This window comes from Dermochelys coriacea, chromosome 25 (assembly GCF_009764565.3).
Source record: "Dermochelys coriacea isolate rDerCor1 chromosome 25, rDerCor1.pri.v4, whole genome shotgun sequence".
Lineage (NCBI taxonomy): Eukaryota > Metazoa > Chordata > Testudines > Dermochelyidae > Dermochelys > Dermochelys coriacea.
In genome coordinates this window covers 9,782,677-9,808,355 of record NC_050092.1, presented here as the reverse complement: position 1 = coordinate 9,808,355, position 25,679 = coordinate 9,782,677, and the positions used below count along the sequence as shown (strand labels likewise).

General features: G+C 52.1%; 2 protein-coding genes across 4 annotated transcripts in view; one reads left to right on the top strand and one right to left on the bottom strand.

Annotated features, from left to right (window-relative positions):
• The window catches only part of CELF5 (CUGBP Elav-like family member 5), a 58,447-nt gene extending 53,876 nt beyond the window's left edge, over positions 1-4,571 (top strand). For all 3 annotated transcript variants that reach the window (XM_038383960.2, XM_038383959.2, XM_038383958.2), the window contains 3 exons: positions 345-488; positions 1,737-1,900; positions 3,255-4,571. In XM_038383960.2, the coding sequence (XP_038239888.1) occupies positions 345-488; positions 1,737-1,864 (272 nt within the window). In that variant the 3' untranslated portion in view covers positions 1,865-1,900; positions 3,255-4,571. The remainder of the gene's footprint in view (positions 1-344; positions 489-1,736; positions 1,901-3,254) is intronic.
• A 2,912-nt stretch (positions 4,572-7,483) lies between these two features.
• Positions 7,484-24,337, bottom strand: LOC119848315 (repulsive guidance molecule A-like). Its single transcript, XM_038383971.2, has 3 exons — positions 24,080-24,337; positions 19,713-20,206; positions 7,484-9,283 (listed from the first exon to the last, which is right to left on the bottom strand). The coding sequence occupies exons 1-3, from the start codon at positions 24,195-24,197 to the stop codon at positions 8,615-8,617; spliced, it is 1,281 nt and encodes a 426-aa protein (XP_038239899.1). The 5' UTR covers positions 24,198-24,337; the 3' UTR covers positions 7,484-8,614.
• Positions 24,338-25,679: the final 1,342 nt, after the last annotated feature.

Genomic DNA, 25,679 nt, shown 5'->3' with positions numbered 1-25,679 from the left:
GAAGGGGATTGTCCAGTGTCACTGGGGAGATCCGGGGGCTGTGATACCTAAAGTTGCTCTACATAATCCTGCAGTCATATGTTGTTCCCAGGGCCCTGCTGGGATAAGTAGTTCTCAAACTGTGGCTGTGGGGGCTGCCCTCTGAGCCCCCCCCCCAACTCTTCCGATCCAGAGCTTAGCAGGCAGTGAGAACCGAGCTGTAGGGACGTTTAGGAGGGGGAGGTGGTCTATCAGAGGTTCTCTTACAAAGTTGTTCTCTGAGCTGAGCCCATTTCTTTCCCCTTTCCCTTGGGGGCTGTGCACACTTGTGTGTCCCGTCCTCCCCTCCCCATCCCTGACTGCAGGTCCGGAAGGCTGCAACCTCTTCATCTACCACCTTCCTCAGGAGTTTGGAGACAACGAGCTGATGCAAATGTTCCTGCCCTTTGGCAACATTATTTCCTCCAAGGTGTTCATGGACCGAGCCACCAACCAGAGCAAGTGCTTTGGTGAGCAGGCCCCTTTCCCGCAGCCGTGGGGTGTGCTGGGCGGGGGCGGAGCGGGGTAAGGCTGGGTGAGCCAGCAGTTACTTGGGGCACGAGGTTGGAAGGGGATGAATTCCCCTGGGGCCTGGCAAGCAGTGATCTAGAGGCGTTTGGGGCACCTGAAGTCTCTGCCCCGGCTCTGGGTGGAGTGGAGGCCACAGCGGAAGTGTGAGAGAGTAGCTCAGCAATGTGTGTGTGTGTGCATGCGTGCACGCCAATGTGGACTGGGGCTGTGTATAGACTGGCTGTGTGTATGTGTGTACACACCAAGGGATATATGTGTATGGACTTGTGGATATGTCTGTGTATATGCAAGGTGATATGGGAGTGCAGGTGTGTATCTATAAGGAGTCATAGTGTGTGCGTGTGTGTGTCCATGCTATCAGTGTAGGTATTTACATGCCCCTCTCCCCCCCAGCAATATGCCAGCACACCAACCTAGAGGAGACAGGGCATGATTAGTTTATAGGGGCTTGTTTCGGTCGCTATGTTTATCGGTGTGTGCGCTTGGTGTTTGTGTGTGAGTGTGAACTGGCCAGGAGGGGCGGGGGCGGGGGTGGGGGTCTGCTGCTGTGCGTGCTCAGATTTTATGGCGGGGAGGCTGGGACTTGCCCTGACTGTGGCTCGACGTAGGGTGACATCTGGGGGTCTCTCCTCTCTGCTGGGGGCAGATGTCACCGTCTAGGCCCAGCTCCTGCGCCCATTGGGTCTGCTGCCCTCACCAGCCTCCTGCTTCCGCTCAGCAGCGTCCATGGAACTCGGGGATCATGGCTGCCGGGCGTGAGGTTTCTCTCGGCCAGCAGAGGCCGATCCTATGGACTAGCAGGGCAGAGACCTGGAATTGGACTCTGTAGTCAATGGGGAACCCGTGCAGAGTGGAACCCGGGGTGCTCCCCAGGCAGGCTGCTGCCTTTTTCCCCAGCTGGAGCCTTTTTTCAAGGCATGCGGCCTCATTCCTAGATAGCCTGAATTTCAACAGTCAGGCCTGGAGTGTGCAAAGGTGTCGATCACTGTGGCAGAGCCTAAATCTAGTAGCCTGGGGTGAAGCCTTTTGGCGAGGTGCAGCTGGAAGGGGGATGTTTTCCACTGGCCTGGCTACCCTAGGGTGGATGGATTTGGGCCAGCACACCCCACCAGTCCTGGTCAGACGCGGGAGCATTAGATCCGTGGGAAACTGCGACACTCTCCATCCCGCCGGTCTTTGTTCTGCAGGTTTTGTGAGCTTTGACAACCCGTCCAGTGCCCAGACTGCCATCCAGGCCATGAACGGCTTCCAGGTCGGAATGAAGAGGTTGAAGGTTCAATTAAAACGGCCCAAGGATGCTAGCCACCCCTACTGACAGTGTGCGAAGCCAGGATTCAGGGCTGCAGCACAGGTAAAGCATCAGACATCCCAGCTCCTGCTCCTCCACCCAGGTCTACCTCCACCGCGGCCCTGTGATTCTGCCGCTGAGATATCAGTGCCAGAAGCATGTTAACCAGCTCTCAGTTGTTTGGCAGTCCCAGTTCATCCTGCCTGCCCTGCCGTAGAGCTAGGTATGAACCCCGAGAGATGGTTTTCAGGTGGTGCGCGTGATGTGGGCTTAGACTGTGGCACAGTCTCCCCAGGTAAGTGGTGGAAGCCACAACACTTGGGTCATTTAAAAATGGCCTGAAGCATTGACTGGAGGGAACAATCCAGCTGTGTGGAGTAGACAGGACCAAGGGTTCTTATGTCCTAATACAGCCAGCAAGACAAAGAGCTTCATAGAATCAGAGAATATCAGGGTTGGAAGGGACCTCAGGAGGTATCTAGTCCAACCCCCTGCTCGAAGCAGGACCAATCCCCAACTACATCATCCATCTCTGCTTTCTGTGGACACTGGGGCAATACACTGGGTTAGGAACAGGGAGCTGGGGTGAAGCACCATTTCGGCTGTTTAGTTTGGATGTGGTTTGAACATCTGTGGTGACAGCTAGTTTTTCTCTTTTGGGTGATGGTGGGGTTTTGCTAGCTAGGGCTCCGATGGGAGGGTTTGGAGCACGGTGGAGTTTGCTTGGCATCAGGGACCCAGTGAATGCTGGTTTTTGCAGCCGTTCCCATGTGAGAAACCCTTCTCCCCTGGGACACTGCAGTAGGAACTCGAGGGACGCCGCAGCTTCAGCAGGGACACGATTAGCGGATGATGGACGTCAGCCACTACTCACGCCTGGCCATCCTCTCATACTGGGTTTGGTAATCGCTTCGGCTGCCAGCACAGATGCGTCCACTTGCACTAGTGTTACTGCACCGCGCGGGGCTGTCCCTCTCCAACACTCGAGTCATATGTGTCGACTAGGTTGGGGCGATCGGTTTAACCCCCATCACAGAGCTTGTTCTGGGCACTTCGTGCTGCCACAGGACTGAAGGCAATGGAGCCCTGTCTACGCTGGCAGCCAAACCGGTTCTCAGCCCGGCGTCAGCCGTACTCCCTCAGTGTGGGTCTAGACCATGTATGAAGGCTTATGAGTCCGGTACAGCCTTTCAGCTAATGAAGCTGTCCCTTCACAGAGATCCAGTGGTGTTGGGTTCAGTGCCTCTAGACTGCTGAGCTGAGGGAAGGCTGGAGGGGTGGGGAGATCTGCAGCTGACCTCTAATACCATGGGGTCACGTGCCTCCAATGGAGAGGAAGGATACATTTGAGCAAGGGCAACGAGAAGCCTTGGTGTTAATCTAGCGCCTCCTAACCTCCCACTCTCTTTTCATGCAGGCAAAGGAACCGTCCAGAGGAAGAAGAATTTCTGCTTCAAACTGATTTCAGGAGAGGCCAGTAAATTTAAGAACTCTTTTGACACCACCCCTTTCCGTCCCACCCCGTCCCCCTACCCCGAAAACGTGATGCTCCGAAAAGAAGAGACACTTTGGAAGGCTTGACATCAGCCCAGCTGCTGCCGCCACCACCATTACTGGGGGAGGAGGGGGCCAGAGAAGTAGATACTGGGGACCAGACTGCCTTCTGCTCGGGATAGGCGTGGAGTGCCGTGGACCAAGAAAACACAATTGTTGCGTCTCTAGGTCACCACAGCAACTCACGGGATTTTGGCTTTCACCCTTTCATATATAAATATAAATATATATATAATATATATATATATATATATACAGTCTCTATTTTTTTTTAACGTAAATCACAGGACCAAACTTTTCCATTCAGAGACTCCCTCCTCCTCACCTCCAGAGGGGTTAGGGTTACTGCTGGGACAGCGCCTCCTCTACGGGGACTGCACAAGGGCCTGGACATTGTCAGAGGATGTGGCCACGGGGAGATCCTCTCTCCACTTGGTATTAGCAAGCGGTGAGGAGAGAGCGAACTATATATCTCCAGGAATGGGGCAAGGCCAACTCAAGATTCACTCACCCATCAACCTTAGCACCAGCTTGGTTAAGGATACTGAGAGCTCTCAGTCTTACTCCTTAGAGGGCTTCTGCAGACCAGGCTACTGGAATTGGGCTCTGAAGCCCGTCTTGAGCACTCCTGGAATGGGAAATAAGGTACCTTTACCCTTCATCCCCGGCAACAGCAGACCTTCCCCGTGCTCAGCAAAGAACCCTTGACTTTCATCCTTCTCCATGGCAACAGGGAATTTTCCCAACCTATCAAAGGCGAGCGCTGTAATCCTATAGCAGAGAGATGGAAGCCTGAAATGGCCTCCACGTTCTGGCAAGAACATAGAGCTGTTTATCAAGCGTTAGCATTTCCAAACCAAACATTCCATTGGCGATGATGTTTACTCCAGTTGATGACCTCTTAGCCCCTCCGCAAGGCTTTTCAGAGCAAATGCATGGAGGGTAACATTGTAAAAGAGGTTATTTTGTTTTTTTCAGCATCCCCTCCCACCATCCAAGGACAAATTATACAGTATGCAGCATATATAGATATAGATATAGATATACTTAAGCACAGAACCCAGGTCCGAGTTTGGTTAATTGGAGCTCCCCTAAAGTAGGGATCGTACGGACAAGCAGCATCCATTTAACAACTTGAAACAGTCCCTTTAAGGTTCTACCAAAATAAGTTTAAGCAAAAGAAAAAAACAACTTCTGAACAACTATTCCAGAGTTTGATAATGTGCGAAGAACATTCCTGTGCGTGTCTGCGTGTGTTTGTGTGTGTGTCTGCGTGTGTTTAAACAACATCAGCAGAGGGTTGGTGGGAAAAGACCGATGTAGCAGTTTTAGAAGAGAGCTCTGAGGACTAAGTTTCTCTTGGGACCTTTATAATCTGTCGTCATTCTCCAGATTCCCAGGTGCCAATGTTCCCTGTGCTCTTTAAGAAGGTACGTTTGTGGCTCTTCACCAACCCGCGCTGTCTGATTCTGAGAGCACATGAGAGAAAGGATGAAGTGTTGAAAGCTTGTGCGTTTCTATCGTCCATGTTTACTGATTGTAAATACCATTTTTATACTTAACATCTATTATGTACGTGATTTGTACGATGTTCTTTATTTCTGCTACAAGTGATTTCATGAAGTTTGAACTTTAATCAAATTTTGAACAAAAAAAATTACCAACAAACAACAAAACGGAAAAAAAAAAAGGACTTTGGAAATTTTAGGTTGAGCTGGTTTGAACTAAGTGTCTAAGATCAGTTTCTTCCCTCACAGTTACCAATGTGACCGATCCGGTGTTGCAGGTGAGATTCAAGCTATGTCTTAATGTCAAACTCCTCGGTCTGGTCGAAAGAATCTGAAATTTATTTAATAAAAGTTTTACTTGTTAAGTAACTGGTTTTTGGCTGTTGGTTGTGTCTGTCGCCAAATGGTTTGAAGATAGTCAGGATGGCAACAGATTAATAAAGCATTTAAATACAGGCTTAAGTCCATCCCTATGCAGCAAATCAGTCGGGGTACATCTGCACTGCAGCTGGGAGATGTGATTCCCTCAGCTCAGGTAGATGTACCCATGTTAGCTTTAATTGAGCTAGTGCACTAAAGATAGCAGCATGGCCATGGCAGCAGGAGTGTTGTGATGTGGGCAAGCCACCAAAGCACCTACCTAGGACCTCAAACAGGCTCATACTTGAGCTGCTAGCCCAAGCCACCAGGGCCACTCTACTGTTTTTAGCACACTCACTTGATCAAAGCTAGCGCATGTATGTCGCCCCAAGCTGGGTATTACGTCAGCCAGTTGCATTGGCGCTATACCCTTAAGCACCTGTCTACAGTTTAGAGAGGGACCTTAAGTACATGCTTTTCAGCAAGACCTGTAGAATTGGAAATGAACAGAAAGTAGGGTCCAACTTGGGCTGTATGCCAGCAAATTTCCTTATAAACAGGCATCCCTAAAGGGCAGTACCTCTCTAGGATGTTCGATGGCACAATCCCCATAATATCGGCATGCTGCCCCAGCACCTCTCAATGTATTGGTGCCCCCAGCCCTAGTGAATGCTGGAGGGCAGGGAGTGGCAGCATTTGTGTTTCAGAGCTGAGGACATGGAGAACAGGACCTGAACTGCCTCTGAAACCCAACCGCACCACACATGCCCCAATGAAGCAGAACCGGGCCAGGCTCAGTGACCTACACAATAAGCTACATCAGCTAAAAGGCTAATGGGCTTTTCTTTAAGCCACTGTCTTCTCTCACTCATTTAATTTGTTAGTTACAAAGTAAGGCTGTTTTATTTTTAACTGTGATTATTTCTCAGAGCAGTTCTGTACATAAAATGGACCAGCCCTTTAGGACTCAAACTCGAAGATGGCCCATCTATTAACTTAGACCAGAATATCTGAGCATGGCAAGAGAGAGAGAGGGGAAAAAAGCAATTTCAACCCTCCTCTGATCTGTAGCGTAAGGTACGCGGCCCTGTGGTCAGACCAGTGCAGCAGGATCTTGTGTTCACTATTAGCTCAGCCCAGTGTGTTGCATGTTTGTTTCAATTTCCCCTTCTGAAAATGGAGTTGACATTTATTTTCCAGGCAGGCCTTGTTTATAAAGTGCTTTGAGATACTCAAATGAAAGGTGCACAAGGAAAGCAAAGGATGATGGGAAAATAAAGGCTCTATAAGGCTAGCTTTTAATGTTTTCCCCTCAAAGTCATGGTGCTCCTGGCTGAGGCTTCCTACGTGCACTTATTGTTCTAGTTTATGTTTAAACAGCAAGCGAAACAGCATGGAGACTGTTTTTCCAATCGCCGTGTGTTGCACTCAAAGGATGATTACAGTTTTGTGGGGTCCTGGGCGGTTTCGCCGCTGACAGTGAGCAGCTGAATAGAATCAAGGTGAAAAGGGAGGGAGGGAGAGGGGAGACTGCAGACCTACCATGCAGCCTGGTACAATACTCCACCCACTGGCTTGGGCAAGATGTCCTCAGACAGCACCACGGACACAGCTCTAGGGCTGCAGCCAACGGCCCAGGACAGAGGAAAAGGGGTTGCAAGGGGAGGCAGGAACGTGGAAGCAACACGCTGCCTGCTGCAGCGTTCATTCCAAGACCAGCTCACCTAGCAAAACGTTTTGCTACCCTCGGCTGGAGATGGGGTAGCAAGGGAGAGCCCAGTGCAGTTCTCCCCATTGGATCCTGCTGGACTGTAGGTACGTACACAGGACGGGCAGCCCCTCTCGCCACCACCGCTATTTTTGGTGCACCTGCTTGTGCAGAGCTACTGCAGGCATGTCGTAAATGCAGCTTGAGCCCTAGCACCTGCTTAGCCTGACCTAGATCACGCTGCAGGTTACAGAGTGACATGGCGGCAGAGGGGAAAACTGGGCTAGGGGCTGGTGAAGGCCTCCGATGAATGACCAGGCTCCAAGCGTGGAGGCTGGTTACTGCTGAGAAGGGAAGCTCTCACTCCGCCTTTCTTCTTATGCCATTTGTTGCAGAGGGCATTACATCTATGCCTTTATATTGCGGGACCAGCAGCCCTTGTACCTGAGCACATCAGGGATCAGGCTGCAGGCTCAAGCCATTTGACTCCTTCCCTGCATACAGGCAAGAGACCACTGACCCTTTAAAAAGCAGCAGTTTAATGACAATAGAGGTTAAAATGCTATTAACAGCTGATGGGAGGAGGTTTATGAAGTCCACAAAGAACAGCAGCGTGGAGGAACACCAGTTGTACAGACATTTACAGGCTGGAGAGCACAAATCTACACATCTTAGCAGTGATAATAAGAGAAGTTGCTTCTTCAGTCTCGGCAGCTCCCAAATCCACAAAGGGCTCTGTCTGGGCTTGGGCTAGTTGAAGCCACGGGGTGTTTGTCTGGGGTGGAGCCTCTACAGCAGGCTATGGGGATGAGCCATCATGACCATTTCACAGGCTAGACAGCTCTGCGGGAGGAACAGCGCGAGAGGTCCCCCTGCCCCTTCCTGCCCCAACCAGCAGCTTTCCTCAGGGGCACTGGAAAGGAGCCAGGTTTCACGGCGTAGTTTCCTGAGGCACGTGGCTACCTGCAGAGTCGGATTCTTAGTTTGCTTTGTTTCTACAGCCATCGCTCTGGATTTGGAGCGCAGAGGAAACAAGGAGCCACTCCCAGTAACAGCCCCAGCCATGTAGTATCCCCCTCACCCAATTTGCTCATCATGGCACAGGGAAGCAGAGCGCTTGGTAAGAACATCAAGTCAGCATGGGGTCAACCTAGGAGCACGGCAGCCATGAGATGGCAGAGAAATCCCTCGAAGGGCCAGCAGTAGGGAAGGCTGAAGGAGGTTCTGATTGGAGGACGGGGTGGAGAAGGAATGAGGGACCTTCTGCTAGCACATCAGTGACAGAGAAGGGGTCGGTTAAGCAGGTGCTATGGATGGGGCACCATTTCCCACGGAGCTGGCCAGTTGAGAGTCTGGCCAACCTACTAAGCAGCAGCCCTGGCAAAGCAAGAATCAACGCTGGTCCCCGACTCTTGCTCACAAGGCAGGGGTGCAGCTGTGGCTTATGAGGTTCAGTGGAGACCAGAACATCTGAGCAAGCCGCACTTTGCCTTCAGTTAGCAACGGAGAGTGGGAGTCAGCTGGACCAAGCATGCCGGTTTGGTGGGAGGAGAATTTGGACCCTCCACTCTGCTCCAAGACTGGGAGGTGCCAGGGGCTTCTCTCTTCCTATATTGGGGCCCAATATTGGCAAAAGATCCACACTCATTAGCAGCACCAGAACAGCTTTAGGAAGGCAAGACCGCACCAGACTAACGAGGCAGTGGGCTGCCCAGGCCCCGGAGCACCAGTGGCCATGTTAATAGTCTTGGAGACAGTATGCAACTTGAGTCTGCTGGGGTACAACGCCTTCAGGTCTTCCAAGGCCCCGTAAGCAGCCATGGAGAACTCGGGGTCCCCTGTGGTGAGCAGGTCAAAGACGCAGGACTGGAAATACACGTCCTCCACCTGCAGGATGTGGCGACACTGCTCGGTGGCCATCTCCACCGTGTAGGCCCGTCGGGAGCTGGGCCAGAACGGGCTGGAGCTCCCCAGGCTCAGCTTGTGCTCCTGGATCAGCTCGTTCTTCGGGCAGCCGTGCAGACAGAGCTGGAGGCCGGCGCTCTCCTCCGAGAGGTTCAGGGTCTCCTCCGGCACACGGATGGCGAAGGTGAGGTAGCGGCCCACTTGGCGGATGATGACGGTGCTGCCAATGTAGTTGGCCTGGATTTCCACCTGGCCGGCATCCGGCTTCTCCAGGATGCGCAGGCTGCTGGCTCCCTCATGCCACCCTCCGGTTCTTGTGCCATCACTGAACGCCAGCGGCAGGTCCTCTGTGGTCGCCTGATAAACCTTCTGCTCCGTGCAGCCCTGGTAACTCTTAAAGATCAGCGTGATCTGCAGAGGAGATGGAAAGCAACGAGATCAGCCTGGTGAAAACGCAGCCCGATCCCCACCTTCCACTGCAGCTGTGTGCACTAGGGAAAGGCACCGGGCAATGTGGCAGCTCACAATAAGGCGTTGGGCATAGGTGCTGACTCCATGGGTGCTCCGGGGCTGGAGCACCCACGGGGAAAACATAGTGGGTGCTCAGCCCCCACCGGTGGGCCCCATCAATCAGCTCCTCCCTCTCCCCCACCCCAGTGCCTCCCACCCGACGAGGATCAGGGAGCCAGGGCCAGGAGCGGGGTCACGGCTCTGGGAAGTGGGGACGTGGACAGGGGTAAGGGGGCCGAGGCTGGGCGCAGAGCCCTGGGTGCAGCGCTATTAGGGGGGACACTGGGCATGGGGCTGGCAGCAGGGGCCAGCAGCTGGGGCTGGGGCCAGGAGTGGACCTGGGTGGCACTCCCTTCCCGCCCCCCATGGGGCCTGGCCTGGTCCCCAGCCGTGCCCCCCTAGGGGGGCATTCCACACTTTGGGGACCTCTGCCCTAAGCCATCTGTTCTCTACTTCCCAGTGACACATTCCACTAGAGCTGAAGCTTGCCTCCCCCACTGTGCTCCAAAAGTCGTAGGGGTGGGTCGTGAGGAACCCAGGGCCCCCAGAATATCTATTCTGCTAGAGACACCTTGGCTCAAATCAAACCTGGCAGCCGAATTGCTGAGGCCACTGGGCCCAGAACTACTTATTTCTGCACACAACCTTAAAGACCCGCTCATAGCTGCAGTTCTCCTGCAGGCACCACAAGCCTCCGCTGGCACATCCCCCTGCCAGGACAGGGTTCTACCGAGCACAGGGAGCACTAATAAATCACAAAGTTCATCGTCACTTCTAACGCCAACCTTGTCTGCCGTCAGAGCGGACGCCGGGATGTCAACCTGGCGAGTCTCTGGACCGGCCGACGTCCACACGGCCTAAAGAGTGCTCACAACGGCTCACTCAGCAGAAGGGCTAAGTGCAGGCGGAGGTTGACCCGAGCTGGGCTATCCCAGCCAACGTTGAGGTGTGGGGAAGGGAAGCTTCCCAAACTCTGCTGTGCCTCTTTTATGGTTAGAGACCATCAGTGCCCAGTGAGGCCAGCCCTGAACTCACTAGGGAGAGCAGTTGTTTCAAGGCTCCGGAACAGGTTTAAACTTCGGCAACAAGAGGCCATCAGCACCGTGCCTTTGTCTGGCGGCAAGGGAAGCCAGGTGCCAGCTGGATACCTGCTACAGGACAGGATATTTGCTTTCATCTCTCAACAAGGCCTAGCCCATGGTTAGGGCCCTTCATTTTCCGTTTTTATTTTATTTAATTTTTCTCAGGAATGGATCAGTGTGATCAATGAATCACTACGCTCATTGTGTCGGCGGAGTGCATCCTCACTAGCAGGGCTTGCATCAATGCACGGAGCAGTGCACTGTGGGTAGCTATCTCTCAGGGCACGTAGCCAAGGGGAATTTTGGGTTGGGCTTGCAATGCCTTATGGGACCAAAACATTTGCACCAGTGGTTAGGGGAACATGGCATTAACCTCTTGCGATGCACTTACCTCCCTCCCTCCCTCCCTGAAATCAATGGCAAACAAGCCAAGACTTTTTCATAAGCCTGTGTTAGCTGCGTGGATGCCATAGCACGATAAGCATGGACCCTGCTCAGCTGTACTATGTTGTTCTGAGCATTACAAACACCTCGCGCCTTATCCTACAGTATTTACACAGCCGATACAAGAGCCGCCACACAGCACAACGTGATGCCACCCTGCTGGAAGACATAGATCGAAGCAATTCACAGTTGCTGGTGACAGTCACGCATCACCTTGACAAGGTTGAGCACTGTTTCTGGGCCTGGGAAACAAGCACTGGTGGGACTGCCTCGTTATGCAGCTATGGGATGACGAGCAGTGGCTGCAGAACTTTTGAATGCATAAGGCCACTTTCCAGGAACTGTGTGAAGAGTGTTCCCCAGCCCTGAAGTGCAGCAATAGTAAAATAAAAGCTGCTCTGACAGCGGAGAAGCGAGTGGCGATAGCTCTGCAGTAGCAGTCTGGCCTTGCAAGCTTCCAGTCAGTGGGGAACCAATTTGGAGTGAGTAAATCTAACATGGGGTCTGTTGTGATTCAAGTTTGCAGGGCCATTAACAGACTTCTTCTAAGAAGGGTAGTGATTCTGGGCAACGTGCAGGACATAGTGGATGGTTTTGTCTCGATGGGGCTCCCTAACTGTGGTGGGGCAATAGAATGCATATCCCTATCTTGGCACCAGACCACCTTGCCAAAGAGGTACATAAACCAAAAGGGGTACTTCTCAAGGGTACTGCAAGCGCTAGTGGATCACAGGGGCTGTTTCACCGACGTCAACTGGGAACACAGGTCTGTTCAGAAAGCTGCAAGCAGGGACTTTCTTTCCAGACTGAAAAATAACCATTGGTGATGTTGAAATGCCAATCGTGATCCTGGGAGACCCAGCCTGCTCCTTGCTTCCATGGCTCACAAAGCTATAAACCAGCAGCCTGAACAGTAGTAAGGACTAGTCTGATCATAGGCTGAGCAAGTGCAGAATGGTGGTGGAATGTACCTTTGGACGTTTAAAAGGTCGCTGGTGCTGTTGGCTTACTAGGTTAGACCCTCAGTGAAAGCAGTATCCCCCATTGTTATTGCTGTCTGCTCCACAATATCTGTGAAACAAAGGGAGAAAAGTTTCCGCTGGGGTGGGGGTTGAGATAGATCACCTGACAGCCAATTTTGAACAGCCAGAAACCAAGGCAATAAGAAGAACACATTGAGGGGCTCTGTGTCTCCATGAGGCTTTGAAAACCAGTTTCAGCAATGAGCCAGAGTAATGTGACACTTATCTGTGTTGTTCCTTACCAAGCTATCCCCTTCCTTGCATTTTCTCCCCTGTAAACTCCACCCTCACCAACCACCATGTGTTGAATGCATAAAGAACCTTTTCTCCTCCGTCTGTTAGGTTTTATTACAAGCACACAGAGACAGCAAAGAAAAGTAAGATAACCTGGGGGCAAAAGGGCTGATAACACTGAGGGAGGAGAAACAAGGAAAGCTTGCTTACAGATGCACTGCAATAACAATTAAAGGTGTGGGAATGAGCACCTTCTGGTTCTTGTACCCTCTGGTGTTGAGTGCAAGGGATACAGAAGACATCCCATCCCCCCCCCACACACATCTAATAGGACTTTTGGGGGAGGAGGATGTAGAACTGGACGATGATGACAGCAGGTTCAGCATTGGCTGCAGCGGGACTCTTGCATCCAGCTGCATTTCATGAACCTCAACCAGATGCCTCAACATGTCTGACTGCTCATTCATAATCCGCAGCATCTCTTCCTGCATCCCTGCATGCTGTCCTGTCCTCCCTGTCCAGCTCCAGGTTCTTGGACAGTGCAACCCTCCATGTTCTAAGTGCCATTTTCTCACTCTCAGAGCCATGCATTAATGCATTGAACATGTCCTCCTCAGCCTTCTTTTTTCCCCCACCTTCTAATCTGGGAAAGTCTCTGTCCCGGTGTGGAGGATGTGCCGACAGACAAGGTTTCTGCTGCAAAGCACAAGGGTAGCATTGACAGTGCTTACATCGTTTCTGGTGCAAGGTAAATTTTTTTGGTTTTGTTTTTAAATAAAAAACCACCCCTTAATGCACTTCACTGCAAGCCACAACGTAATCACAACCGCTGGCTATTGCAAGTGTCGGTTCGCTGCTCCAGCTAGGGTGAGTAAGGCCACGAGGCATGGGCGAGAGGCTTTGTGCTGCTGCTTTTGTGAAGATATCCTTAGAATCACAGGTTGGAACTTGAGAAAAGCCCCCTTTCCCCTAGATACCTTGATGGTGCTTGAGGACAGGCACCAGGGTAAAGTCCCCACGAATAGCTTGTTTTTTTTACAAAAGCGGCACCCGGTGGGGGGGGGGGGAAGGGAGACAAACAAGAAGCTGCCACCCTGCCTCTTTTTCCGCCCCAATTCTGCTTGTGATACACGGTGATCCCTTCCAATCACAACCACGGCACGTTTGGGAAAGTGTGGTGGTGTGACCCATATTTCACCAAATGGTGTGGATTACTTGCTGAATTATTTGCAGTTTAAGGGCTAGCATTGAAAGCTTCCCTTGTTTCCCATAGGTGACCCTATGCAATATCACTCTCCTGAGGGTAACAGAGGCAGCAAGGGAGCAGATGCTGCAAACGTCTGGGTACAGACCTGGTCCTTATGCTGCAATGCTCTGTGCTGCAATGATGCCATCATAGTTAATACTGGAGTGGCGCGGGAAAGTGTCTTACTGTGGTGAACAAAAAAAGGCAGCCCTTCCCAGAAACCTTCTGCAAAGGATTGCAGGGTACCTCTATGAAAGCTTCCTGGAGATCTCCATTGAGGATTTCCGGGCCATCCCCATGCACATAAACAGTCCGTTTCAGGGAGCACCCTCTGCGTAGCTGGAGTGGCCACTGATACCCATTACATCTACGTTTTTGTTCAAATTAAACATAAAATATAATAGCATATAACCCCTACAGTTTGATTGGAAATGTGGTCTCACCAGAGATGCCTTCCCCGGCATCACACTCCACCACCAACTGGTCCTGTGTAGGGTTGGGCTCCAGGGTTAAAAACCAATTCTTGGTTGTCGGGGAGAATGGATCCTCCGCTTGCCTGCCTCACATTCTCCTCCTCCTCTTCCTCATCAACAATGTCCTCCTCGTCGTTGCTTGAGGTCGCCCGGGAGGTCTCCGTGGAGTGTTTTGGGGTAATGATGGGGTCACCGCCGAGAATCGTATGCAGCTCCTCATAAAAGTGGCATGTCTGTGGGGCAGAACCAGAACAGCTGTTCGCCTCCCTTGTTTTCTGGTATGCTTGCCGAAGATCCTTTATTTTCACGCGGCACTGCTGCCTGTCCCTGGTGTAGCCCTTCTCCTGCATGCCCCGCGCGATCTTGGCATAGATATCAGCATTTCTTCTGCTGGATTGGAGCTCTGCCTTCACAGACTCTTCTCCCCACACAGCAATAAGATCCACCACCTCCTGTGTGCTCCAGGCTGGAGCGTGTTTGGGGCCTTGAGTCTCCATGATCAGCTGGGCTGCGAGCTCTCCACGCTGATCAAACAGGAAATGAACATTCAAAAGCTCCCGGGGCTTTAACAGGGGAGTGACTGTTTCCTGTGTAATGTGCAGTGGAGCTGAAAGTGCTCTCCAGAGTGGTCACAGCAGAGCACTGTGGGACATCTCCTGGATGCCAATTCATTTGAATTACACAATGCCTTGTCTACACTATCCCCATGTCAATGTGTGGATGTCGAATCAAGCACTATGCCTCTCACAGAGGTGGAGTACAGAAGTCAACTTTAGAGGTCACTTAGGTGGGCGGAAGGGACTCGGTAGTGTAGACACGTAAACTATTAGATCCACTTAATGCGGCTTATGTCGACCTAAGTTTGTAATGTAGATCAGACATGTACTATTAGCCTATAAATATTTACATTTAATAATTGGGCCACACCATTTTCAGTGCATACATAACTTCATTCTTTTCCCCTATTTTTGTTTTTTAAAAACTTTTGAATACTTCCTTGTGTTCTGAGACAGATTTTAATTTTCTTCCCATTGTAGTGTGTCAAATCTTTAAACCATTATCTGCTAACAGCTTGAAATATGTACATGGTGGGTGAGAGATTCATCAGTACATTCAGATGCGCACGCACTTCAGAGCTTGCGTGCGGGCCTGTTTATTGTGTGCATCTTCTAGACTAATACAGAGCCTTATTTCAACAGGCAGCTTTGCATATACACACAGACTAATGTATTATCGTAATACATTGCATGAGATATCTGTATTGTATGTTCCTAATAAAACCAGTTATTTTTTATATTTAAAAGATACAAAAAGTAGGGTGAAAATCAGAAAGAAAATAAAAAAAAATACTTTCTGTAAAGCCCAGATAAAAATTGCTTTTAACTGAAAACGAAGGGACTTACACATGGGGTAGGCAGGTAAGGACAACAAGCACCCTGAAGGCTTCAGCACGGCACACTGTTATCAAACTCCAGTCTACGCTAATCGTTCTCAAGCTGGGGTGTGCCAAGTTGCTGCCCCCACCTCTTATTATTTGTGTCTCCGTATCACCTAGGAACGCCAGCCATGGGCCAGGACACTTCTGTGGTTGGTGCTGCACAAACAGAACAAACTGCCAGTCCTGTTCTGTTCATTCCCTCTGGGACACCTGGCATTGGCCACTGCCGGAAGACAGGATACTGGGCTAGATGGAGCTTTGGTCTGACCCAGTATGGCCGTTCTTATGTTCTTACAGTCCTGTCCCAAAGCGCTTACAATCTACCACAAGCCACTCTTCCTCCTGGTTCTAAACCCATCCTTGGCTCATGGTTTCTAGGGACTTTGACCAACTAAACTAGAGAGAATCCTTCCTTCCTGTTACTCCAAGCAGCATTTTCCCTCTCCCTTTGTATGTGTGTGTGTGTGTGTGTGGGGGGGGGGGGGGAGAAAGGCTTCTTTGGTGTCCGTTCATTCACCCATTACCAGCTGTGCAGCTGAAACAATCAGCAGAGGAGGGGATGTCAACACACAGGAGGGCAGAAATAAGCAGTCTAGGAGATCGTGGGTGGGGAGGTAGGTGGGGGTCACGGTCATCCACAAAGGGAAATCAGTCCTTAACGAATGGAAAGCCCTACCAGCACCATGAAGAACTGAGCAGCTGACATACAAAGATGGTGACTGTAATTAAGCCATGCCCTGTAAACTGGTTTATTTTCCCCCCTCACCTCCTTGCTACTCCCCCGAAGTGCCGGTTCCCGGGAGCCAAGCCCTGCAGACGTGGCAGGGAAGCTGGAGACTCAAGATTGAAGGGAAGGTGGGTTGGAAAGACGCAGTCCTCAGCGAGGCACCCGAGCACCGCAGCCTTCCCCCAACCTGACCACCTATCTAGCTGCCCGCCTCCAACAGCATTTGCTATGGAGGATGCCCTGACCTCCCCTCCTGTCCTACAACACCCGAGTGATTGTCTCCGACGCTCCCCTGCTCGGCTGCTGGGTGAGCATTAACCTCGATGATTAAGACCCATCCTTTCTTTGTTGTGGTAGCCACAAGGAGACCGAATGTATCAGGGTCCACGCAGGGTGCTCTGCCTATTAAAGCTGGACCCAGAACGCAGGCGGACGGCCCAGAGTCTAAATCAACCACCAGGAAGCTGAAACACAGAAGGGGAAAAAAAAAGAAAAAACAAAACAAAACAAAAAAAACACCTCCCAGCTTCCCTCAACTGGAGAAGACCCAGGAGGAAACAGGAGGGTTGGCCCTCTGAGCGGGTGCCCAACACCAACTCTTCAATGTTGCGGCACTGGCAGGAGCCCCTGCAATGAGGCGGGTGGAGAAGCAGCTGAGGTGGTGCCCAGGTGAGAGGTCAGAGCTGCAAAACAGAACAGAGGCCCCCCCAGGCTCTCAAGCTCAGCTGGGTAGCAGGCACCTTCCTGAGACCAAAATACATGTCACCCCGGCAACAGGAGACCCAAAGGGAGATCAGGACAGAGGATGTGGGGGAGGCAGAGCAGAGTGGGACAAACAGAAGGAGGAAGCATCTGCAGAGTTAGCATTTAATGAGCGCCAGAGAAGTAGCAGCAGCGGCCGTGGGCCACAGCAGCAATACGAAAGCAAGATGGGGCTGGAAGGGAATACAAATAGGAGAAGATCTGCTGAAAGGGAGGCAGAAACCAACCCGGGGTCGGTAGAGGTAAAGCACCCAGGAGAACTATAAAGCAGCAGTGGCCAAAAAAAGCCAATGCACTGAAAGAAGGGAAGGAAAGTGAGGGAAGTGGGCACGAGGGATTGAAAAAGGAGGTGGTATCACACAGACAGCCACTGCGAGTTTCTCCGTGTCCGTGGAGTCAGTGAGTTCTACGGCAGGACCAAAGGCACGCGAACAGGAGAGAGAAGCTCTTGGTTTGCTCTGTATGGCCAATAGAGGGGGGAAATGGTGCACAGGCAGGATCAAACAGCTCATTTTCCTGTCAGACAGGAGACCCTGAGAGGTAGCGCGGCCTAGCAGACTGATCAAGGGGCTGGGAGCCAGGAGAGCTCCCCAGCTGTGTCTTGAGCTCTGCCCTGACCATCTCATTCCCCGGCTGGCTAGTGACAGCTTTGCACTTCCAATGATACAACCCTCTCTAATGCTTCACTCTGCTCAACCCGGCGTGTGCTACTGAAAACAGCTGGTCACCGACCAAACAGAGAACACCACAGAGGGGGCGGATAACGGCCTCCAGTTAAACTGCCAGAGCAGAGCAAAGGGAGCTGGAGAGCCCAGAAAGCTACGAAGCTCACAGACACAGAGGAGCACAATTCCTAGGCTGCTGGTCTAGTCTGTGCAATAGGCGATCCTTCCTGCAAAAAGCTACCGACTCCTGACACACTAATGCAAGAAGGGGTAGAATGGTGCAGGGCCTCGGCATATTGGAGATGGGGTATGGAGCCTTTAGGCCAGTGGTTCGCAACCAGAAGTTCTGGGCCCCAGGGGGACCGTGAGCAGGTTTCAGGGGGTCCGCCAAGCAGGGACAGTGTTAGACTCGCTGGGGCCCAGGGCAGAAAGTCAAAGCCCTGGCGCCCAAGGCTGAAGCTCGGGGCCCTGAGCCCTGCCATGGGCTGAAGCAGAAGTCTGAGCAGCTTAGCTTCATCAGACGCCCTGGGGCATGGAGCCACGGGCAACTGCCCTGCTTGCTACCCCTTAATGCCGGCCCTGGCTTTTTATATGCAGAAAACCAGTTGTGTCACAGGTGGGCCGTGGAGTTTTTAATCACATGTTGGGGGGGGCCTCAGAAAGAAAAAGGTTGAGAATCCCTGGTTTAGACCACGGGTCTAATCCCAAACTGGGGAGCAGAGTTTAGGTCGTTACCATCAGATGTGTGCAGGGAACATGACCCAAGTGAATGGCTTTATTCCTAGAAAGCTGATTTGTCCATCACAAAACCCACCGCTTCCCGCACCCCGATATTCACCATGGCCACAGCCCCTGGTGCTGGTGCTTTAGATCATGCAGCAAGGCAGAGAAGCCTGCACGGCCAGGGAAAGATGCTTGCATGGATAATGTTGGTGCTGTGCCCTTCCATCAGATCAAAGAGGGAACCTGCAGTGTGCCATGTTGTCAGGCCAATGCTACCTACATGCACGAGTTAACACTTCTAGAAGCAAGAGAGAAGAATGTGGTTGTTGGGATTTTCATACTGAAGCTATGCCATCCCAGAGCAACAAGCAGATACTGTTGTCGAAGCAGCTAGACAATCGCAGCAGTCACACACAGCGTTGGAGATGAAAGCCAGTTTTGATCAAGATGGGATGTTAGCTGGGACACTGGAGTGAATCAAACTTTGCCTTGAGCCCATCTCTCCTCTGAGGATCTCAAAGAGCTTCACAGAAGGGGTGTCTCAGATTAACTGGCCCACATTCACATCCCAAGTCAGGGCCCGAGCTGAGAACTGAGTCCTACTCTACAGTATGACCTGAAAGAGGGTCCTGACAGGGGTTTTATCTAGTCCAGTTCTGCTACTGCGCTCATCAGTGCGGCATCTGAACACCTGCCCGTGGTACACTAAGAAACACGAGCAACATCTGTCACAAATCACAATTCCTCTGCCATCCAGTAGGTCCTTGATTGTCTTTCTGTAGGCGGGGAGGAGAAGGATGTAGGACAAGGGGTTTTTAAACAACGATTTTTAGTCTTCCACTTGGAGTATTGCCAAAGTCACTCACCTCTGACCAGGCTAGAAGAAAAGCTTTTCACCCTCAAGACCTGAACTGTACAGAAGGTTTGGGGCTACCTAAAGCCACCCAATTCCTTAGGTCCAGCTGGCAGGAGTTCACAGATGCACTGCCTCTCCTCCCTACACTTCGTCCAACTCTAGAGATCTCAAACCAAAAAACTCAGTTAGAAACAGATTCACTTTTCCCATCCATCACTTAAAACCTTGAAGTTAAGCCAGGCTTGCCTGAAGGTTTGGGAACCAGTGCTGAGTTTGTCCCAAAACTCAGCAGGTTTGGGGCGCTTACATATGGAAGGTTTGCAAGGCTCTGTTATGGAGGCAGGCCCTCAGCATCCCACGGGGCCCGAGGACACCATCTGAACCTTTAATGCAGTCCTGTAGTTATGGAAGACCATGGTAACATGACAGACCTGCGAGAAAGGTATAGAACAAACACACAATTCTCAGCCCCCATCTAGGAGAGGCTGTTTCTTAAGTACACACTCTGAAATTCACTTCCTCCGATGACCACAAGGGGGTAGCAGATGATCACAGCAGCTTAGTCCCTCCTAACAGAAGCTACTAAGTAGAAGGGTGGGGAGTTGGGGGGGGGGGTTGGTTTTTGTTGTTGTTTTGTTTTTTAAAGTGGTCTGATTACCTTGCTGGTGGCAGTGGCACTGGACCCCAGAACAACTGGGACGTTGGTGACCTGGACCGACAGGTACTGATTGTCTATTAGCGGCCAAGCTCCCTCCACTTTACACGTCTGAAACTCATCTTTAAAGGTCCTTAAATGAGGATCCCCAAATAATCCACAGTGGGCAAATTTCTTCTGAAAGCCAGATCTGCTCTCATAGCTGCAGAGCTCTGAAACCAGAGGGTCCGGTGTGCCGGGGGCATTCGCCGAGGAAGTCGGCCCATCGCTGGAGCAGTTGTACTGCGTAAAGAGTTCCTTGATCCGGAAGACGGCCGAGTGATACACCAGGTCTCCCCGGCAGGATTTGGCTGTCTTTCTGGTGCACACCGAATACGCCCGCAAGGCAATGCAATAATCCACGTCCAGCGGCGTCTCCTCTGGCAAGGCATGGTTAGGAGATGTGGAAGCCACGTAGTCTGCATTACAGCGCTGGATTCGGCATTGCTGGCAATGCACTGCAAGGAGAAAAGGTCATTCTGATCAACAGCAAGCAGTTGATGGGTGTCAACAATCCGCCCACTAACTAGCAACTAGAGATCTAGGGTCTGCCCTAAGCACAAGTCATATAAAGACAGATCTTTCCCTCCTCCCGACACTGCAATGAAAGCTCCTATCCAGGGGCTTAAAACAAAAGTCCTATAGGTAGAGAAAACACAGAAGCCAAACTCTTCATGACAGCTTTACTGAGATATAGATACTACCTACTGGCTGTTGTGACCCATCAACGACTGTACTACTTTGCACTTAAGATAGCGCGCCATCTCCAAAGCACTTTACCAACCTCGGCCATCACAATACTCCCGAGACAGACAAGTACTAAGTCAAGAGTTAAGTGTCACCAGAATTTTCTTGTGTTTTTTATTAAATAAATCCACCCGAGGTGGGACAGAGCAAAACAAAAAAACCATGGTTAAAATTTAACAAAGTGAAGATTACTTTTGTAGAAAAATGGGTGTTGTGCATGACATGGATGTTACACAAGCTACAACATACTACAAACATACATAAGACAGCATCAGGCAATGCAATGCAATGACTTGCATTCACTTTTAATATACATACTATACAAAAGTGGCAAAACTATCACTGAAATTTACCAGCCAAGTCACAAGATTGACTGCCTGCTTTAGCCATTATGAAGAGAAAAAAAAATATCATGATTTACTTGCTATTCAAAATAAAGTTCCACGCCTCAAGTGAACAGAATTTTGAAAGGCTGGTTTATATCCACCCACATTTTGTCAAGTCTGTAACAATCTGCAAGGCGGCTAGACTACGGTTATTCTTTCTACATATATTCAGAAATATCACTGCACTGTGTGTGTGTTGTGTTCTTATATACACAATGCTATGCTGTTTGCTACCCTGAATCAGCACGCAAATGTTAAAGGACAAAACGTGAGTTATTAAATTCATCCAGTATCCTCCCTGGAGGCAGATATCAGCAATGCAGCAATTTTAGACCCAGCATGCAAATCTGTACTGATTAGCTGCAGATCTTAAACACACAATATCCACCTCCCTGGAAGCATCTCACAGCCGTGTGTGAACATACTGCTGTCACAGATTTAGCGAAGTTTTACATTAAGGCACAAAACAGCTCTCCCTCCAACTCAGGGAAAAGAAGAAAAGTTACTTTCTATAGCTAGGCTTCTTGGCAATTAGAATAATGAACTGTGGATGGAATATGGGAGTTCGGATTCCTGAGTTCTATTCCCAATGCTACCACCATCTTGTCTGCTCTTGGGGGGGGGGGGGGTCGGGGAAATCACTCAGGCTGAAGTTTTTAAAATCACCCACTCATTTTGGATGCCCAATTGGAACCTGACTTTCCTAAATGCTGAGCACCCATAACTTCCAATGAACTCAGTAACCGCACTGGGTGCTCAGCACCTCAGATGTCAGGCCCAAGGCATCTCCACTGGAGCACCCAAGAACTGATGCACCCAAAATTAGTGCACATTTGATATTTTTGACCTTTGCCTCCATCTGTAAAATAGGGATAATTATCCACCTTCCTAAGTGCTCTGAGCCACATGTGGAGTCTGCTAGGAGCGAACGTGAGTCATTCACTGCACTCCCCACCTAAGTCTGCCTCGTTTACACTTTGACTGCTTCGCACAAGCACAATTAATTGTATTTTAAAGACTCTGCTCAGCATATTGTGCCGTTTTTTGCTTAAAAACCAATACTAAAGAGACACTTCATTCCAACAGGCTAGGGATTTTCACAGTTACAGCAACGGATGAAACAGCTGACGTCTATTAAAACTACAAGTTCTTAGAGAGAACCACAAAGATACAGCGATCTCTAGTTCCCCCTCTCCCTTTAGGTTTAAGCCACATCTTAATGCTTTGTAAAGAACAAAGTTAGTACATCTTACACATACACAGCCCCTTTGTGGGGTAAATTCACTGCAGGGTGGAGGGCTCAAATGAAGCCCCAGCCCTATTTCCGCATCATTATTCTTCACACAGGGTGCAAGAGCGTCTTGTGCAAACCCTCTACCTACGGGGCTGTATTTCATGTTTAATTAGCAGAAATCCCCTGCGACAGCAGGAGCTATCAGGCGGACCATTCCTCTGCCCACCAGGAATGGCAGTGCCCACACGCCCATGGGCAACAGAATTGGGCACAGAACCAGGGAGGGCTGGGAAAGTCCTGGCCTCCCAGTTGGACCTTCAAGCCCCAGGAGGTTTTATTGGTTAGTGCCGGAGAAGCAGGCTGTGACAAGGACAGCGCTGTGCAGCCCCTGCCAGGGAAGGGGGTCCCCAGCCCAGGGGACGGAGAGGGAGCTGACCCAGCCCTCCTTGGGCCACTGTCCCTGGCTGGCCCGCCGGCAGCAGAAAGGCACCTCTGTGCGCTAGGCAGCCGCCTTGTTTGCTTTGGCAGGAGCTGCACGTTCGCTCCTCATAGAAAAACAAACCTCCCAGAAAAGGCTCGTCCACCCCCACAACATGCACACACAGGAGAGGGCCCCCCAACTAAGCTGAGCATCCAGGCTTCTCCTCAGCACACCCCCTCAGAGGGGTCCCCAACTCAGGCACACCCTGAAGCCCCCCATACTGTCCTCCAATAAGGCATGTGTTTTGGGACCACCCCGCCTTCCAACCATGTTCCACCACCGAAGGGTGCCCAGAAGAGATCCCAGCTCCCAGACAGAGGAGTCCCTAAAAGAGGCACCTCTCCCACCAGGCATGTGCTCTAGGCTCTCCCTTTCCCCCATGGGGCCCCTCAGCCAAGGCACATGTTCGGGTGCTCCCTGCAGCCCCTCAAATGAGACACCTGCCTGGGTACCCCCTGACACAAGGCATGAGCACCCCCAGTTCTCATTTACACCCCCAGCCCATCTCCAGCTGCTCCCATCAGCCGACTCTCCCCAGCCCCTCCCCTGCGTTTCCATTCCAGTTCCGACCCCCTCCTTCCTAGCTCAGCTCCCCTCCAGTTACCCAGCCCCTTCCCCTCGCTGCCCCAGTCCAGCTCCCCCCTTCCCTCCAGCATGCCCAGTCTGGCTCCCCCTTTCTCTCCTCCACCGGCTCCAGTCCAGCTCCCAGCATCCCCAGTCCAGCCCCCCAACCAGCATCCCTGGTCCGTCTCCCCCATGCCTCCAACCCAGCTCCCCTCAGTCCAGCTCCCCCCAGCATCCCCTGCCCGGGTCCCACTTTCCTCCCTTCACCTGCCCCAGTCTAGTTCCCCCACCCAGCATCCCCAAGCCAGCCCCCCACCGCCCCTCAGCAGCCCCAGTCTGGCTGCCCCCTCCCCAGGCCAGGTCCCCCCACCATCCCCAGCCTGGGGCCCCCTCCCCAGCTGCCCCAGTCCAGCATCCTCCCCCCCACCCCCAGCATCCCCAAGCCAGCCCCCCACCTCCCCTCAGCAGCCCCGGTCTGGCTGCCCCCTCCCCAGCCCGGGGTCCCCCACCATCCCCAGCCCGGGGCCCCCTCCCCAGCTGCCCCAGTCCAGCATCCTCCCCCCCCACCCCCAGCATCCCCAAGCCAGCCCCCCACCACCCCTCAGCAGCCCCAGTCTGGCTGCCCCCTCCCCAGCCCGGGGCCCCCCCACCATCCCCAGCCCGGGGCCCCCTCCCCAGCTGCCCCAGTCCAGCATCCTCCCCCCCACCCCCAGCATCCCCAAGCCAGCCCCCCACCGCCCCTCAGCAGCCCCAGCCCGGCTGCCCCCTCCCCAGCCCGGGGCCCCCCCACCATCCCCAGCCCGGGGCTCCCTCCCCAGCTTCTCCAGCCCGGCTCCCCCCAGTGTCCCCAGTCCGGCTCGGCTCGGCTCGGCTCGGCTCCCCTCCCACTGGCCCCGATCCAGCCCCGCTCCCCCGCTACCTGCGGCCGGCGGGGCCAGGCACACGGACACCAGCAGCACCATGCTGAGCAGACGCCGCCGCGGCCCCCGGAGCCGCTCCACAGCCGCCGGGGGGAGGCTGCCTGGCCCCATAACCATCCAGCCATCGGCCCGGGAGCCTCCAGCTCCGAGCAGAGCTGCCCCGTCCGCCGGCCGGGGAGAGACTGCGGGGTCCAGCCGCCTCCGTCACCCCAGCGCCGCCAAGGGAGCCGCAGGGGGAGACCGGCGATCTGCATCTTAATAAGGCTGCAGCCAATGGGAAGGCAGCTAGACTAGGCCAATCTGCATATTCATTATCCTGCCACCAATGGGCACGAAAGCAGAGCCCCCAAATTCGTATAGTCAAGAGCCTCCAACCAAGAGGGCAGCTCCGAATGTGAAGCTACAGCAAATAGGGAAAGAGCCAGACCCAGCTAATCTGCATAACCGTTAGCCTTTCACCAATGGGACAGTACCTAGGCCCAGTTGATCTGCATATTTATTACCATCCAGCCAATCCGATGTCACCTTGGCGGTCCTGTTCACAGCGCTGTCCTTCAAGACACAGAGAGCTGCTCTTGAGGGCAATGGGGAGGGGGCAGCTGCTGCAAGCCAGGTCTGATGAAGCCAGAGGGGGAGGGGGAAAGGGGTACACTTGGGGATGGGGCAAATATTTGCCTTAGGAGTTCACCAGGTGGCACCACATGGCATGTATTATAGTACTTTATCTGTGGGGTGAGGGGACGGATACCGCCACATACAGGGGGCTTATCCCCCCATGACCCCTTACAAGGGGCTCTCTCTCTCCCTCCCTCCCCACAACCCCCTCAGAAGGCTTTATCCCATCCGAGTGGCACCCTACAAAACCAAGCCCCAAGGCCATGTTCCACTTACCCTTAGAATTATTTTAACCGGTCCCACATGGCCACCCCATCCTTAAGAGGTCCCATATGGCCCAGTGATCGCCAAACTGGGAGTCAGGACTTCTGGGGTCTCTTCCTGACTCTGCCTGATTTGATGAGGCACTTAACCATTCTGTGCTTCAGTATCCCCATTTTGTGGAAGTCGCCATCAAGCTTGATTCATTTCTGTTTGTAAAAGTCCTGTGAGATTTACAAGGGACAGGTGCGGCAGACGGTCAGTGTTATTACAGTTCCTCTTTTAAAAAAGAATGGATTCCAAATCTCCCTCATCCTGTTCCCTGCATCCCCCCAACAAGCTATTGCCTGCAACAAATCACGAACATGATCCAAGCGAATATAATTCTTTGCCTACAGCCACTTGTGCTTCAGATCTCATTATGACCTTTCTGTCATCTCCAGGAGCGATTACAGGAACTCCCTGCATTGGAGCAGTAGTGAAGTGGCTGGATGATTCCTATTATATTTTGCAATGCTGCACGGTGGACTCGCTGCTGATTCCAAGGCTAGGCAGGCGGAAAACCCACTCTCTGCACTAAGGTCCCCCTTTGTGCTGCGTTTCGCTTAATGGTGGGGTTGTCTGGAGAGTTTCCATTTCTCTGTATTACTGAAAGGAAGAAAAAAGCCACATTTGAAGGCATTATGTTTAAGGTGGGAATGCAGGGAACTTTCATTTCAGAGA